Genomic DNA, 18722 nt, shown 5'->3' on the forward strand with positions numbered 1-18722 from the left:
CTCTGGAGAAACTTCTTCTCTTTTCCTTATATTTGGGATAGGAAACTTTTGGTTTCTTGTTGGCACTTAGCTATCAACTAAATTCAGTAGCTGTCCTGGCTGCTGGGACTCCCCTTCCTCTCCCTCCCTTTTGGCCTCCATCTGCCTTCTCTAAATAAGTGAAAATTACTGTATTTTATGATATCATTATATTTTAATGATATCATCATCATTTTTTACGATATCATTGCTCAGTTGGGTACCCTGCTGTACTAACAAAAATAACAGAAGTCCTCATACATCTCAACTGGAATCTAAAGTAAATATTTGGAAGTCTTCCTTCTTTTTATAACCTCATTTCTTCAGTGTCTGAAATGTTTTGAGCTGTGTGGCCGTACCATAAACAGTTCACTGGAATTGTATTTACGGTGTTATAGGTTATTGATATTTTTCTTAGGGGGAAGAAGCCAACAGAAAAGCTTCCCATTTTCATGGGGTGAAAGAAAGGTCCTGAGCAATAAATTCGGAGATGCTTTCAGGGACTGCACGAGAAAATGTACTTGCTTTCATTTTGCTTTAAGGACTCAATTTTGTGCTTACTACATTCCCTACTTCCACTGCTATCAGAGATGCAGGACCAGACATTAAATGGGCTCAGACTGGACCCAGGGTTGAGGTAGCTTCTGCAGAAGCCGTGTCCCTTATTCCAGTGTAGATTTATGTAATTGAATCAAGCCATAATTTCAGTTCTTAAAGTGGTGATAAATCAGAAAAGTTGCTTTTTTATTTTTCTCATTTCAGCGTTTTGATTTGTATGTATGCAACTTTATTGCTCTAATTGATTACCTAAAATAAATGGTTTCTGAGATATGTTGGAAGATTTATTTCAACATTAGCTCCAGTAAAGACGCATTAAGGAGCTAACCAGAGATTTTAGAGCTAAGCTCTATTTAAGTAGCTCAGCTTGAAAATTTCTTTTGGGAGTGATTTGCTAGTTGAATTTCAAGCAGCTTGTCTGTCCTTCTGGATGGTCCTCCTGTGCAATAGAGAAGAATACCTGCTGGAGATGGGCCTGCAGATTCACCCTGTACCCAAATGCTCCTTTATCTGAAGTGTCACTCTGTCCCCAGATGCTCATTTCTCACTAATACAAGTGTGACTAGTTCAGATGTGGACCTCTTCACAGTGTAGTTTAGACTGAGATGAGATGCAGCCTGCCCTTGAGACTGTATGTAATTCACCTCACTTCAGCTTCTTAAAGAGTAAGAACAAAAACAGGGGGTGGGGGGAGGAAAAAAAAAAAAGGAATAAGGGAAAATACTGAGGGACCATTTGAGTCACTGACTCATGTCTTTAGTGGGCAGGTTCATCCTATCATCCTTGTGATAAACTGATCAAAATCCGCCTTAATTCATGGTGTCTGCAAATCTGTCTTTATTTGCAGTCTGCTTGGTTGTCCCTGTGCCAGCCTTCTTGGTTACTTTAAATATTTCTTCTTTTTCCCTCATGTTTATCTCTTTGATGTGCTTAGAAAGAACAGTCACCCCCCGCACACACGCACATTGATTTTCCTTTATGTAGTCTAAGCAAGCTGATCTTGTCTAGAAACGTTTTTATGAAAGGGGCTTTAGGATTTTTTTTTTCCTGCACATCATTGTGTTTGAATACATCTATTTAGAGCTGAGTTGTAAGGGTCCATCACCTCCTTGGGAATGGGGCTTGGCTTTCCCTCTTGCCCTTGGCAGCGCTCACCTGATGCATCCTGGAACTGGATTAACCTTTTCTGTGAGTGCAACCCACTGATTTCTCTGAGTCTCCGTGTTTTTAATTAGCGTACCCAAACATTTCTTATTCTCCATCATTTTCAGCTAAAGAGGTTTGTTATCAGAGAGGGCTGTCAGAAAATCTTGGCAAGACCCCAGCTAACCTAAGCTTAGCAAACCCATGCTGCTGCATTGATTGCGTTTTGATTTATCTCAGTGTTTCTAATTGCTCTTTCTCTTAACATTTGTTTGGGTAGTATATCTGTTTGTTTCCTTCTTGATGCATTAAGTTTTCTGAAAAACATTTACATCATCTTTGAAAACTAAAGCTACCTAATTTAATTTTCAGCCCGTCTGTATTATTTTTACATCACTGCAGCCTGGTCACTTTGGTTGTTTGTTTTTTTTTCCTTCTCTCCATTTATGAGTGTGAAGAATCTCTGAGTATTTGTTTCAGCGTTTGTTGCAAGGAAATGTTTGACCTGACATTTGGCAGTTCTTGCTTTATACCTATTTATTTACTTATTCTTTTGCCTTCTGAGGTGTAATGTTTTTTCTTGAGCATTTGTTTGTTTGTTTCATATGTCCATTCTTTGTTTCTGTTTCATTCTTTGGGATGATGATTTCTGTTTAGAACTGATGCTGAGCTTTACAGATTTTGCTCCTGTCTTGAGTCACAACCTCTGATAGCCTTTGGTACCTTTTGAAGTAAGGACACTCCAGGCAACCTCACCTGTCAAGTGTCCAACTCCCATCTCTCCCACTCCACTTGCCTTCCCTTGTTTCTATCTGTAACTTGGTATGATACCATTCATAGTTTATCTGCTGTTGCACTTTTGAAATCAAGCTAGTCCAGTTTACTCTGAGTTTGTTCATTTTTTGTGAACCAGTTCAATTCCTTTTTCAAGTCAATGGGGACTTCTGCAAATTCCTATCAGAATGAAATATAGTATAGCATCACTTGCTATGGAGTAATTGGCTGTTCACTGAAGAAATAAGCATGCCATTGCATCTGCAGAAAATCTTGTCCTACTGTTATTAATAACGTTTATTCTCCAAACTCATATTCAGAAAGTTAAGTCACATTGTGAGACAGTGCTCTGTAATATCTTTCTCTGTAATAACATAATACAGGTTTGGATGCTGCTCAAATCTGGACTACCCAGATTTCTAAGGACGGGTTTAATTTCCCTTCTGTAAGCTGTGTAAGCGATAGGCTTCAGCCTCTTTGCATTCAGTGAGGGGGGAGAGACAGCTCCAGGAGATGACTCATCCCACTGCTGCCTGAAAACCTTTCCCGACGTGCTCCTCTCTTCATGTACTGGGGGGGAAAACTGGCTAATTCACATAGATCGGGTGGCTTGCTATAGGGCTGCATCATTGTGAGAGCTGAACCCCATCCCAGGAGGCTGCTTAGAGCTCAATCATGGTGTAACTCGGGCTTGTGTGCCGCAGCTCGGGCTGCATGAAACCGTTTTGCTCTTGCATGGAGATAACCAGTAATGAGCGGCGTCCCCCAGGGGTCTGTCTTGGGACCAGTGCTCTATAACATCTTTATCAATGACATCGATGACGGAATCAAGTGCACTCTCAGCAAGTTTTCTGATGACACCAACCTGAGTGGTGTGGTTGACACGGTGGTAGGAAGGGATGCCATTCAGAAGGACCTCAACAGATTGAAAGGTGGGCCTGGGTGAACCTAATGAGGTTCAACACAGTGAAGTGCAAGGTTTTGCACTTGGGCCGGAGGAATCCCAGGCATCCATACAAACTGGAAAGAGCAGTCATTGAGAGCAGCCCTGCAGAGAAGGACCTGGGGGTCCTGATGGATGAAAAGCTTAACCTGAGCCAGCAGCTCGGAAAGCAAATGGTATCCTGGGCTCCATCAGAAGGGGGGTGGCCAGCAGGGACAGGGAGGTGATTGTCCCCCTCTACTCCGCTCTTGTGAGGCCCCCTCTGGAGTACTGTGTCCAGGTGTGGAGCCCCCAGCACCAAAAAGACAGGGTGCTGTTGGAGAGGGTCCAGAGGAGGGCCGCAAAGGTGGTCAGGGGGCTGGAGCACCTCCCCTACGAATATAGGCTGAGGGAGCTGGGCTTGTTCAGCCTGGAGAAAAGAAGGCTGCGGGGTGACCTCATTGCAGCCTTTCAGTACCTAAAGGGAGCCTATAAACAGGAGAGGAATCAACTCTTTTTGAAAGGGTAGATAACTGCAGGACAATGGGAAATGGTTTTAAGTTGAGAGTGGGAAGATTTAGGTCATTATCATAGTATTTAGGATGTCAGGGAGAAGTTCTTTACAGAGAGAGTGGTGAGGTGCTGGAACAGCTGCCCAGAGAGGTTGTGGATGCCCCGTCCCTGGAGGTGTTCAAGGCCAGGTTAGATGGAGTCCTGGGCAGCTTGGGCTGATATGAAACGTGGAGGTTGGTGGCCCTACATGTGGCAGGGGGTTTAGAGATTTATGATCCTTGAGGTCCTTTCCAACCTGAGCCATTCTGTGATAAAGAATCCTGGGTTATGTTTTATGAATGCAGGATGCTGTCATTGCTTTGGATCTAGCGACTCTTATTAACTAAAATTTAGTTTAAGAAGGTCCACATGTGCTGTGATCACTTTCTTGACTGTGGTGAGATGCCCTAAAATGGTTCGTAGAAAGGTCCTCAGTTCTGGTGCCATAAATTCGTCAAAACCGCCATGTGCTGAACATCAAGATCTAGAGAAAAGTTTTTCTTGTTTTCCTCTAGCCTCATCTGAAGGCAGTACTGTGTGTTAAATGGTGCAGTACCAATCCCCATTTTCAGAGCCAGAAGGATATAAGTGTTGGAACACATTTAATTTGCATGTTTTTCTCTCTCTCTTTTTTTTTTTTGTGTCATTGCTGTGGCATATATGCCTGCAGCTAACAACGTATAAACAAAAAATCATGGAGTGAAATCTAATCAAAAAAGTGCCCAGAGTAAAAAACACATTGTTCCCTAACAGGAAAAAAAAAAAAAAAATGCACAAATGTACTATTTCACTGTATGTACTGGGATTTAATTTTGTGGCTTGAGCAGATTTTAGAGAATTTAGATGGTAGAAAATGGCTGCTTATGCCTTTATTTTACGTTTATGCAGTAATTTCCTACCGCAGAAAAGACTTATTAGATTAGCAAGTAACCAGCTGATTAAATTTTTTATGCGTTTTACAAAGATGCAGCTCTGCTATTCTTAGAATTGCTCCTTCTACAGCAGACCCTCCTCTTGTGTTTTCCAGCTGAGGAGAGGACATCTCCGGTGCTAACACCAACTTGAATTATTTCCTGCACTTGTTAACCTGCATTTTCCTTTGGTGACAGTGTTCCCTTTATCCTCTTGCATGTCTGACTCTTGACCCCTGTGTAATGTGACTTTGAAAGCTTCATTCTTCCTGCTGACTGCCTTATCAGGGATTCATTACGTGTGGGAGAGCTTAGCTCCCACTTCTGGCTCAGGGTCCAGAGGTCTCTTCCCGCTGGCTGTACTGCAATTGCAAAAAAGATCTTGCTCAGTCTTTGGTCAGAAAAATTTAGCCGGAAGCAGACATGCAGCTTAAAGGCTTCTTTTCTCATTGAAGACTGAAGTTTGATAATGTGGTTGCATTTAGGATCTGAAATGAGAAAGTTCAGGTAGCTGTAATAGGAAGGAATGGTCCCCTCTGCATTTCAGAGCAATATCCCCCCACTATCAAACTGAATTAATTTTCTCAGCATATAAGAAAAATTGAGAAAACAGATTTTGCTAGATGCTTAAGTCAATAAGCTTTGATTTGTTTATTCATGAATGGATTTAATTTAATTCTGAAGTTGAACATCTTTTCCCCAGAAATGTCCTTCTGGATAAATTTGACATTGTCAGCTTCCTCTGTGGTGGTGCCTTCTACTATTCACTGAATAGAAATGGCAGTGCAAAAGCTGCTGGTTCACAGCTACTGCGTGTCCTCTCCTGATTGAGTGGCCTCAGAAATCATGGGGAAACTCTCTGCAGTTGCACTGGTGTATGACTCACGCTCCTAAGCTGATTTGATTTGGGACTTCAGGTTCCAAACTTGACAAACAGAATGCAGTTCTGAAGTAGGTGGTTTTTCTGTTAGAAGATTTCTGTGACTGAGATGATGAAGAAGAGCAATCGGAATGAATGTCCTCTTCCGATGAAGATATGGTCATAAACATTGGCCAAAACCTCTAAGGACAGGGTTGGATAGTGTATACCATGAGATATTCTCAGTCAAAGAAACACAGAGCAACAGATGCTACAGATTATTGCCCCCAGAAACCAAATATGGCAGTAGAACAGCACACACCCGTCTCAGAAGGCAGGATTTGCAGTATCAAAAGCATGTATTATTTAAGTGATGCTAGCACCAAACTGGATCTTATGCTCCATTTAAGGTTTCTAATCACCTCTCTGTTCCATGAGTGCTGAGGTTATTTCAGTTAGAGCAGGTGCCTGCTCTTTAATAGAGAGGGTTTTGAGAGGCATTTGCTATGGAGCATAAATGCAGTTAAAAGAAAAATGAAATAAAAGGCAGCAAGTAATCAGCTGAATTAAAAACACCAAAATCTGTAATAGCTCAGGCTTAATTCGAGGCAGTTTTCAGTATAATTTCCAGCAAAGGGACTGTTGGTGTATTTTGGGCAGAGCTTTATGTATTAAGAGTTGGGCCAATATTGTCAAGAGGTATTTGAAATATAAAGGTTCCTCTGACCAGCTGTAAGTACCCAGCACTTAATAGTGCAGTAAAGTCACATGCCCATTTAGTATGTGTCAAATTGCTCTTTCCTAGGTAGTGTTTTATGGAATACGCTTCTAAGGCTCCTGACATTGTCTCAGTATTTTGCAAAATTAGATGTGACATGTGACCTCTCAGTAAACGTATCTGATTACTTTTCCGCAGAGCAGTGTGTTAGATTGAGCAGGCCTGAAGACTTATAGGACTTTTGAGTAAGATTTGTTCAATTACTCTTTGGAAAGAATGCTTTTGAATGTCAGCTGAAATAGAACATTTCTCTTTGTTTTATACGTGATTGTTATCTTGGCTTTTAGGAAAAGAGAAGCTGTGGCACAGACTTTCTTTCAGGCTCTGACATGAATATATATTGTTATATTGTAATGTTAGTTGTACTACTGCTAAACGGCCCATGTAATTTAGGGAATGAAGATGTAATATAGATGGAGGATGGCTTTCTGGTCAGGGACTGACTCTTAGATTTGGATTCTATGCTAGTAAATGCAGTGTAAGCCTTGTTGCTGGGACAAATGCAAACTACTGGGTGCAGAAAATGGATTTCAAGTTCAGATTTCAGATCTCTAGCTCCTCAGCTATACTCCTGGTAACAAACAACGAAAATGGAAATAATGTATCTCTCTCTCTTTTTTTTTCTTCTTATTTTTACATTAGATAATGTGATTTACTGTGACTCTGTGACAGTGTTTCTGACTCATACAGTATTCCACTGAAACCAATCCATTGCATAACAAACTCTTTGAAGAACTTCCCAGATTACTGCACAAGTTGACCATGCAGAGTGGCTCAAAGATATATATCCCAAATCAATTAATAGGTAGATGTTTAGATGAAAATTAGAGTGATAAACTAGACCTGTATCTTGCATAAATGCAAAATACGGAAGTGAAATAGGGAAAATTCCACTTCCCTCTGTGATATTAGTCATCATGTGAGCTTGAATGCAAATAAAGAACTTCAATTTATTAAGGATTTGGGGATCTGAAACAAATTCCAGCAAGGTTTGAAAAGCATACAATAACTTTGTTGAACAGATTACATCTAGCAATATCAGTTGCATTTCACCCTTCAAACGTTAATTGTGCGAAGAAACAGAGATGCAAAAGGGGGAAGATTCTCATATGGAAAACTCCAGAAAGTGAAGTTTTTTACTGTTTGATAATATAATTAGCCAGTGTTTTGACTAGACTGATTTGATAATGATGCATAGAAAAGGGCAATTTAATCTTGGCACGGTAACTAGGAATGTTTGCCTCATTGCTTTCTGTGTCTTAATTTCGACTTTCAGAATCTGGAGACATTTAATTTAATGTTTTATATTAGAAACCTTCTTTTGCAAAGCTTCTATTTTAAATCACTAATTAATTTAATGCACATGTTAGGCATTTCATGGGATTGCAATAGATCAGGAACATGTTTTTTTTCTTTCTGCATCTATAAACTCTGTTAAAATACATTGCCAACTGTGTGTACGTAGAAGAACAAATACATTTCTTGTTGTTTCCTCTCAGACGTTTCCATCAACTTTTTGATTGTCCCTGTGCTTCTGTTCCATAAATATTTGTGCTTGCACTTACTTGTACTTCATTTATCTTGGCTGATAAAAAAAAAACAAAAACTACTCTGAATGCTGAATTCTTGCTTTAGGAAAGTATCTGCAATATCTGTTGATATGCAAAGAAATTAACCCTGTGTGGAAAGGCATGCAGCTTTCTTGCCAGTGCTCTGTAGTCTGTATTGCCCTCACTTCGGAGAGGTGATGTGCCCACACAGTTTTTAGGTCTGTGTTCAGTCAGTGAGATCTACTTACAAATAACAAAACTGGCCGTTACATTAGCTGTAATAAAGCATACAATGAGATGGAGAGTGTTGGACCGAAGTTAGCCAGCTACTGTCTGATGGATGCAAGAGCAGCGGGCAGATTTCTGTATTATTTTTAAAAGTAATTACAATTACTTTCTGATGTTTCTCTTGTGCATCTGGTAATGCTGCAGGCTGTTGAGGCAGATGGACCACACCACTTTGGTCAGAGTGACAATCCCCCTTCCTTGGTTTTAATGTATTGCTGTTGTGTTCTGGGCAGTTTGGAGGAAAGCTCCCCTAATGGTGTACTTCAATCTCTGCTCCTCCACGTTTGACTTCGGAGGTCAAAGCAAAATGTACCATTTACTTCAAGTTGGTGAAAGTTCATCCGTGTTGTAACGAACATGCCATTTCTCACTTTGAATTTCACAGGATTCTTTTGTTACTTGGAAAGATTTAAGTTTGAACTAAGTAACTTATACAGCTATCCAATGCCAAACTTAATTTATCCTGCTGAGGACAAAAGTACTGCATCATCTCTCATCCAAGGCACTAGAAATTGTACAGAAAGGTTTCAAACAGCTGCAGGAATCGCTGTAATTTTCTTTGTTAACCAGCAGGATTCCTCTGATGAAATAATAATCTTTTTTCTTTTGTAGGGGATCAGTAGCCTCTTCAGTTCACTAAAAGTGGTGCGTCTTCTCCGACTTGGTCGAGTTGCCAGAAAGTTGGACCATTATTTGGAATATGGTGCTGCCGTACTGGTACTGCTGGTGTGTGTGTTTGGACTGGTGGCCCACTGGCTAGCCTGCATATGGTACAGCATCGGGGACTATGAAGTTATAGATGAAGTCACTAACACAATCAAAACAGATAGCTGGCTCTACCAGTTGGCACTGAGTATTGGGACACCATATCGATACAACAGCACTGGCTCAGGGCAGTGGGAAGGAGGACCCAGTAAAGACTCCTTGTACATATCCTCTCTCTACTTTACCATGACAAGCCTTACAACGATAGGATTTGGAAACATAGCACCAACCACTGATGGAGAGAAGATTTTTTCAGTGGCCATGATGATGGTTGGCTGTAAGTAGAATTCGCTTTTACCGTGTTTAAGCCAAAGGTGATTGCATATGCAGTGAGATGATTGCATAGAATATTTGCAGTAAGCTTTTTGACACTATAGAGAAACTGAAGTCCCTGTAAATGATCATTAAATGAACTTGAATTTATAGTTAAAACTTTTAACTTGTTTGCAAGAATAAGTATAGTAAGTCTGTGTGTCCAGTGATAATTATGTATTGAATTAATGTCCTCTTTTTTATACTTTAAAGATGGTTTCTATCACATTTAAAAGACCTTGACTGAAATTTGGTCGGAACTTGGATTGTATGCTCTAATCCACACAACCTGATTGAGTTTTGCTTGTAAGTTTGGGCAGGCTTGGAAACATTTGAAGTGGGTTTATCCAGTTCTGTAAACATTTAGTGATTCCGTGGTGATTGCGTACTCTATTGCAGTGGTTTGACTTACAAGGCCAACAAGTTAACTTACAGCAGTCTCATAAGTGGGACGGCCTTCGTCACCAGCAAGACTAGAAATGAAAGAACTCACAAAATACTGCAGTGCACCTTTGCTTCTTGCTGTTTCTCTTCTGAAATACTTTAAAAACAATAGTGGTAAAGCACATTTCCCATTTGCAGTGCTGCCGAAGTTAGATGACTGAGCAGCTCTCCAGGTTAACAAGACATTTCCAAATACAGCAAATGATGCTGAAGATGTTAATGCTGTTTGGCAAAATTATTTTCCTGTTAAATAAATAATGCTTGGTATTTCACTGATGCTTTCTATTTTCTAAGTTCCAAATGAACACTAAGCAATTATGTAACAAAAGAACAGACAAAACCTTTTGAAAATAAGATCTGCATAATCTCTCTGATAATTATCTCTGCTAACACTTTGTGCTCATCCCAGAGATGTACTGAACTTTAAAAAGTAAGTTTTCTAGCTAAAGTCTTTCTAGATCTTCAGAAGATTAAAGCTATTTATTTGGATATTTTAAAATGCGCATTTAAAAAAAAAGATTGTGATTTTATGACTCTGGTTGAAGTGTGGTGCAATTAAATTTATACTCAACAGAATCTTTAAATGATGGTTTGACGTGGCTTCGAAACATTACAAAGTCCATAAAAAACAAATCCCCAAGCTAGATCATTAATGAGCCATTGCAGCTGGGCTGTGGAAAATCTATAGGTGCTGATTAGCTGTTTGTTGAAGCTGCTGGGTGGTATTCACAGAGGACTGGGCTTTGGATAATGCAGTGGATTTAGAATGTTTTAAATGCAGTAGTAATTACTTTCCTTGGCTTTTGGAGGGACTTCTGTTGCCCTGAAGAGGAGTGTCCCAATAGCAGTAGTAAATGATTTAGGGTAAGGTGAGAACCATAATAACATAATAGATAATGATAATGGTTGTAATAATAACAAAATAATTACATGGCCTCAGTAAGTGAAATTAAATGGAGCTTGTAACCTGCTTTGTATTTGCTCTTCCTGGGTTGTGCACGTCTTTCATCTCTGAAGCACAAGCCAAAGATGTAGAATAGGATCAGAATTACAGAATGATTTGCTTGGGAAGGGACCTTGAAGATTCCGTTGTCATAGCCTGCTGCCATGGACATTGATACCTCCCACTAGGCTAAGTTTGGTGATCAAATGGTTGAATCTTTTATAGCCACATCAGTGAATATTTGGTGATTTTCAGTTAATACATCCCACTGTGATGACTGCTCCTGTATTCTAAAGGAACTGCTTGATTGGTTGAATACTGGTTAGAAAACAAGTCGGTTTCCAAATAGATACCAGGCAAATGCTTTGTCCTTGGAGTATTTGTGCAGAGAAGTCAGATGTGCAGGATTGTGTAAACAGGCTTTGTAGTGCTAGCTGCTGAAAACATGGCAGTATAACACCAACTAGGGAGAAAAGCACAGTAAATAACTGATGGATAATGCTATTTCTCAGGCGAAGTGTCCAGGTTTATTGTAAGGAGGCTTTGGCTCCCAGAATAAGAGTAAATAAGAACTGAAAATGATTAATTTGAGTTGTTTTCAAAACAAAATGTTTCCATTTTTCTTTGGAAACAGTGCAGAATTCAATTAACGTTCAGTCAATGAAAAAATGCCGTACTAACTCCTGTTGTAAGCAGACTGTGAACAACATCGGTAGCTTTCCTGAAGAAGTTTGCTAATACCAGTAGTTGATCTTGGCGACATCTTTCCTAACAGACTCTGCCAAATAAATGTCTTATACTTAGTGCTGGAATCAGAGATAGTAATTCATCACAGTCCCAGCTGCCTACTCGTGCAAACTTCAGATATGAAAGAAATTCTTCGCTGCGTTGTCAGCTGGCAGTGGCCTGTTCTGCATGCCAGAAGTTTCTTATTCATGCCAGCAAAATTATCGGGATGTTGGAGGAGGTTCTGGAGAGATTTGTAAATCCTTCTGGTGAGCAGCACTGCACATTGGGATGCTTGTTCAGAAGAGCCAAATTAAGATTCTGTAGCTGCTGATAAAGCATTTTGTGATGTGGGATGGTGGTGCTGGAAACCCAGATGAATGTGGGTGGTTTTCTGTTTTATCACTGTTTTGTCACTTGGTTTTTCATTGAGGACAGAACTAAGTGGGATATTTAGACTGTGATACATCACCTTGTGTCTTACAGGAAAAAAGGGCTTTGAATAACATAACCTCATTTGGTGGAGCTTACTTCGGAGGTCTTTTCACCCCACTTGCTGTTTCTTGGTGTGTAGGGCTATACAGCATTATTTTTTCTGCTGCTTTTTGACACTTTGAAAAGCTAAAACAGCAAACATAAAGCATCCTATGAGGAGGCTGCCAGATTTGTCCAAGGTTTACTGTTTAAATACCTATTCTGCATCTGTTGCTTAGAGTTGCTGAATATGCACTGAGAGCCTGACTCATGTAGCTCCCTTTGTGTTGATATAGGTCATTTTATCCCATTTGCTGTGCGGCACAGAGGAGCTAAGTACCTCCATCAGATCCTTTGAATGGACTAGGAATCATTTATCACTCTGGAAGGACCTTTCCTGTTGGCTTCTGTCAGCTCATACTTGCATCTTTAGCAATCAACTCAATCTTTTCTGTTGCACTTTGCTTTAGCTCTGTCCACAGGCAAACTCTGGGCTTCTGTAGCGCAGCCACAGAAGTAGATGTAAAACTATCTTGTTTTGTGCCTTTCACAAAAAAAAGAAAAAAAGAAAAGCCCACAGCATTATGGAAAAAGCCAAAACGAAACTTTTTATTTGTAGACCACTGAATATTAAAGCTATAGGGCTCTGTGTACAGCTGTATACATTCTTCCCTCTTGTGCTTAGAGTGGGAGAAAAGTGGCCAGATTTCCAGCTTGCATTTGCGAAGGTCTCTGTTACACTTCTGTGCAGTTCTTGTGTAAACTGGAGCAATCAGCTTGGCTCTGACCGCATGCAAAGCTGCAGTGAAATAGTTCTGAACACTGTGCAGATTGCATGATCTCTATAGCCCCAGAAATATGGCACTTACATGACTTTATTTATCCACCTGGATTGCCCAACCGATTGCATATTTCATCTCAGTATCAACAGAAATTTAGTACGTTCCACTCCGCAGTGATGGAAGTGCTGTGATTATTCCCACTGCAAGGTAAGATGCGAATGATATCCAGGGCAAAGCATTGATGAACACTGAATGCTTCACTGTTTCTTAGGATGTTAACATCCCAGAAGAAACTCTTAGTCATTCTTGCATCTCCAGAATAGCTCAAGAATGGTGCTTTATTATTCTTGCTTTAGAGAGGCAGTTAAATGTCTTACATGCATACCTTGCCTTGGCTTCTGTTTGCCTTCAGATTTATGGGGGAATGGTTTGGGCCAAGTTATTGTTTTTCACTGACTGGATTTAAATCATAGCAAAGACAAATTTGTTAACCCAAGTGGGTTTTATGTATGAGCAGAATTTGCTACTGAAGTTGTGTAGGATACTTTGTCTGGAAAATTGGTCGTTCCTGCCAGCTATTGGAGTAATTTCTAGACAGGGCTTTCCAAAACTGAGTTGCTAATTTCATGGCATGAAATGCTGACTTCTTGTTTTCGTCTTAAAAGTACCTGTGATGGCAATTTGCACATTAGGAAAGAAAACAGATGTGATTGCTGTAGCTTTGACCCCAAGTTGTTATTGTTCAGGGGAGAGCTGATGAAGGAAAGCGTGAGATCCTCTAGAGACCCTGCTCTACTCTTTCGATTGAACTAAATGGAGACAGCAGGACATGCTCCTTTCTGTTGAGAATAGGTGCACCTGTAGTTGTAAGACCCTACTGTACCAAGCTGTTGGCTGCCTGTCTCACCCTTTTGCTGTTGCTCAGCTCTTGTTTTGGAGCAGAGACACAGACTGTCAGTCATCTCTGCATTGATTTGCCAAAACCCAATTCATTATTCAAGTGAGTTCTTTCATTGTTCGAGTAACATTAGTCAGCTCCCTGCCAGTACATGGCAGTTAGCCACTTGAGCACTGCTGGTATGAATCACGGAGGTTTATCTAGTAAATTTGTTAAGTGGTGGCTGAACCCACGCACTGACACCGCAGTGTATAATTGTAGGAAAGCACTCGTCTGGCAGACTTCCAGGCAAGCATTCCCAAGGGTCCATAGGATTCAATTTCTGGTCCTAAGGAAAAGTGTGTGTGTAAGATGGTACCTTCTAGCAAAAATCGTTACCAGTACCGTAGATTAAACCATATTTCACACAGCAGCAGATAGTAACGTAGAAGGGCTTTCTATCTGTAGGAATTCATTGGCTCAAGTGTTTAACCATGACCAAATCCAGCCCTGCTCTAAGAGAAACCTTCCAGGGTCAGTGCTGTACAAGTGCATTTTCTTCTGTGGGAATGTGGGACATGGGGTGGATGTGCCTAGGAGCTGCCAGAGAAGCTGACCTCTTTGAAAGGAGAGGACGTGTGTCAGTTTTTGAGCTGCTCCTTACAGTATCTTGAAATCACAGAATCATTAAGGTGGGAAGAGACCACTAAGATCATCTAGTCCAACTGTTAACCCACCCCCACCATGCCTCACCCCACCATGTCTCTCAGTGCCACATCTGTCCTTTTCTGCAAGAGCTCCAGGGATGGTGACTCTACCACCTCTCTGTTCCAGTACATCACTGCTCTTTCGAGAAGATTTTTCCTAATATCCAAGTTGGATCTCCTCTGGTGCAACTTAGGGCCATTCCTTCTCATCCTATCATTGTTAACCAGGAGAAGGGACCGAGTCCCACCTTGCTGCACCCTCCTTTTGGGAAGTTGAAGAGAGTGATAAGATCTCCCCTGAGCCTCTTCTCCAGACTGTTCCCTCAGCTGCTCCCAGATCCCTCACAGTTTCATTGCCCTTCTTTGGGCCGGTGAGGGGAAGCATCTATTTGAACGACAGCATGGTCCTGCTGGCTGGCTCTATTTGCATTATCAAGGCTCACTAAGAGGAAGGCATGAGGATGCCCCCAAATGAGGAGCTCTTCTGTGTGCAACTTCTTCCCTCTCTTCCTTTAAAAACGTAGATCCACTCAGGAAGGCATGGACCCAACTACATTAATTAAAAAATGTAAAAATTACATTAATTAATTAATACATTAATGCTCTGTCTCAAAGACAGAGCATTTTATTTAGAGGATGTGGAGTTTATCTAGAGGAAATCATTGGTTTCTAATTGGCCTTCTAAGAGATATAGGGCTAATGGAGGAGGAGGTGTTGATGTGGAGATTGCCTTGCAGTAAAGATGTGCTTGACACTAGGTGGTTTTAAGCAGATGATAGTGTTGTATATTTACATCTAATACTGTGCTACTGAGAACTCTATAAAATACAACGTAACAGGTTCCTTGGCAGCAAAGGAGTCCTCTCCCAACTCCTCATGAAGACTGAGGGCCAGAGATTTTCTCAGTAGGGCTTATTTACGTGTGTTTCTATTTGTCTTGTTCTGGACAGGTTGGCATTTAACCTCGTCACCACTATCCAACTGGTTGAAATGTCAGCATCTCCATTAACCTGTGTATTGGAAGAGAGCATATCTTGGTATTTCAGAGCTCAAAGAAAGCTTTTCAAAAGCCTATGAGTCACTTATAAGGCCAGGGGTAAAGCCTTCTGTGCAACTAAGACAGTGATACAATAAGGACATTGGGATAAAGGCAGGACTGGCACAGGCTGCCCAGGGAGATGGTGGATGCCCTGTCTATGGAGACATTCAAGGCCAATCTGGATGGGGCTCTGAGCTGTTAGAGCTGTAGGTGTCCCTGTTCATTGCGGGGAAGTTGAACTTGTTGCCATTTAAACATCCTTTGTAACTCAAATGATTCTGTGATTTAGTAAATTAACATGTTTGCTGTTTCAGATCAGTCAAAAGAGTTATATTATGGAAAATGCAATTAGATTAATTGGCAGAAGCATCATGGAGGGCATATGTGCCTTGTTTTGTTTTAACTCAGACGTGCTGTAGATTTTCAGATATTCAGTTAGCTACATTATGGCAAAAATATGTTTCTTATGTAAACAGTTTTAAAACAGTAAAACAGCCTCCTTGGGAAGCTTTATGGGAAGCTTTGCTAGGCTATATCTAGCATGTAAAAGCTTTACTTTTATTATCATTGGCTTGATATGTTTAAATGAATTTATGGTATAGGAGAGAAGTTCCAATGACTGGGAGAGGTAAGACTGAAGAAATGTTTAGTGCTATTGAACTATGTTATTTAAAACAACTGAAAAATGCTATTGCATAAATTGAATTATTAAATGTGGAAACTCCACCTTTCACAGTGTTTTTGTTCTCACATGGTGCAAGTGATTACCTGAGATTGTCCCACGGGGATTAGCAGATTGTCCCATATAACTCATAACATCTGTATTTTTCAGGAAGCAGAAAGTTTCAATTAATGCAACTGGATCAGCATCCAGTGTATCCAGTGTATCCATGTACATTCGAAACATCCAACTAGATCAGAACACGGCGCAGTTTCATGGCGCATCATGCTTTATGGGAAACAAATCCTAGATAGAAGATAGGCACTAAGGTATTACACCACGTGGATGGAAGAGACTGGAGAGATTGTGTTTTAAGTTTCGAGAAGCCAAATCTAAACCAAGGATGGAGATCCTTGGAAAACTGCAGGACATAATTTTGTATGCTCACAGCACCAGTATCTGCATGGAGTTGGTGCTTAGAAGGGAGAACTGTATAAATGTTCTCTGCAATATGCACAGATGGAAGGGCTCAGGCCAGTGATCCAAACAGATCCTGCCTGATTCGGTAGTCAAACATCACATGTGTTTGCAATTAAACCTCTGATACTGGCCCAGTTTAATTTGCAGTCAGGACCTACCATTTGTGAACCAGAGGGTACAGAAGTCGTTAGGCTTCTGAACAAGGAGACAAGTTGTTGCAGGGAATGTCCTAATACAGAAAAATCGAATCATGTCAGTAAATCAGACTTCAAAATACAATTACTTCCTTATCTCAGTCAAGAGATGTCCTTGCCCAGATTTCCTTGAGTTGAATTTCGGAAGTGAAAAAAAAAAGTGACATAATTGCGCATTCAGGGAGGCTGAAAAAGCTCTTCTTTTCTTTTCCCCAAGAAAAATGAAAAGTCCAGATCTCTGGGAGGTGTCATTATTGTGCTGCTCTTGAGGTACTGTGATTTGGTGGTACTAAGAGATGTCAGGTAATTGTATAAACTATGACAGATATGAGTTCTTGGCTTCTTACTGCTTCATTTTTGTAGTCTGGAGTAGCACATGATGTTTTTTCTTGAAAACACTGAGAGCACTGGAGGCTGAGCCTGCACGTCTTTCTGTTCATTGTTTCCTGCAGCTTTTTCTGCAAGAATCAGAAAAAAAAAAAGAAGTGTCCCCTATGTGGGAGTATGACTGAAGTTCCTCCTTAAAGGTGCTTACTCCTTTTGCTTTGGTTTGAAGAAAGGGCAGGAGAGCATCCAAAATGGCTTCTCTCCCCTGGGCAACTGCCATGCTGAGTCAAAAAAAAATATATCTTTTTGTGCTTCAGCAGGAATATTTCGGTCATGAATGATTAAAAATAGTTGGCTGGCCAGCAGCCAGCATGGATTTGTCACGAACAGTTCATGGCAAGTTTATCTGATTTCTTTGATGAGATAACTGTCTGGTGAATAAGATAGATCTAGTAGATTGATGTATCTGAACATTTTAAGAGGCTTCTGACACTTTTTTTGCATGGCAGTCTCAGCAAATGAGTGAAAGATGATCTAAACACTGTCTTGGCCAAGTCAACCACACTGATTGAAAAAGCTTTCTCATAACATAATCAAGGGCTTCACTGTCAAACCTGGAAGGAGTTGTTGGGGGTGTATTTGCCCCACGTGTGATTTTGCTCAACACTTTCATTAGCAGTTTTGAGTGGCAAAAAGAGAGATGACATCAGGAGAGTTAGAAGAGTTGCAAATGATTGAGAAGACAGCATCAGAATCCACAGCGACCCTGATAAATTGGAAAGGCATCCCAAAATCACCATGGTGAGTGTCAGTAAAGGCAAGTGCAATACTCTGTGTATACAGAGGACAGATCAAATGTGTGAGTGCAACATAGGGAACAGCTGACTCTGCTGCTTTGAGGTTGGAGAGGATAAAGGAGGGGGTGAGGGAGAGGCAACTGCAGGCTGAGTGTAATGCAGCTCCAGGCCACAGTCTCCCTCTGGGAAGCATCAGGAGCAGTGTGATAGGCAAGAGAAAGGGGAGGTGTTTATTATCCTGGGATTAGGGCCGGGGAGACATGGTTTTTGATAGAAGGTTTTAAGAAAAGTGGACCATCTGGGGATAGAGAAGATCAATAAAAGTCTCTTACAAGACAGGATCTCATGAGAACTGATTTACTTGGTTTAAGCTGATGGAAGCTGGAGGGGGAACATGAAGATTGACTTCTACCCTGGGAATAGCATGCTTGAAAAGCAAAAGTGGTTGATCCTGGGTGTTTTCTGAGGGGCGATTAGATCACTTAGAAAGGAAAGCAAGTGCAATTTTGGAAATAGGGCAGATTGTGATGTTTCAGATCCTGGGTAAAGTTACTGCTGGATTTTGTAGACTCCATTTCCTTGGCAAGTATCTTTCAGGCTCGCTGAAGGTAGCCTTGCTCATGCCTCAGTATGGCAGTTAAACTGCGCAATCCCTTGGGGTCCTTCCAACCCTGCATCCCTGTGATTCTGCAGTAAGAATAGCATGCAACTGAAAATCCCTGCTGTGTGTTAGGCAAGGCACAACTAGTAAAGTTCACTTTTTCTAGGTAGTTGACCATCCTGTAACATTTATTGATGTTTTGTGATCCATGACTTTGTATTTGCACTTCATACTGTATTG

At 40.8% G+C, this 18722-nt stretch overlaps 1 protein-coding gene across 2 annotated transcripts in view; it reads left to right on the plus strand.

The window, feature by feature from the left end:
* KCNH5 (potassium voltage-gated channel subfamily H member 5) overlaps positions 1-18722 on the plus strand; it is a 149974-nt gene that overhangs the window by 47781 nt on the left and 83471 nt on the right. For both annotated transcript variants that reach the window (XM_048947624.1, XM_048947625.1), the window contains one exon: positions 8966-9395. In XM_048947624.1, coding sequence (XP_048803581.1) covers positions 8966-9395 — 430 coding nt within the window. The remainder of the gene's footprint in view (positions 1-8965; positions 9396-18722) is intronic.

This window comes from Lagopus muta, chromosome 6 (genome assembly GCF_023343835.1).
Source record: "Lagopus muta isolate bLagMut1 chromosome 6, bLagMut1 primary, whole genome shotgun sequence".
Lineage (NCBI taxonomy): Eukaryota > Metazoa > Chordata > Aves > Galliformes > Phasianidae > Lagopus > Lagopus muta.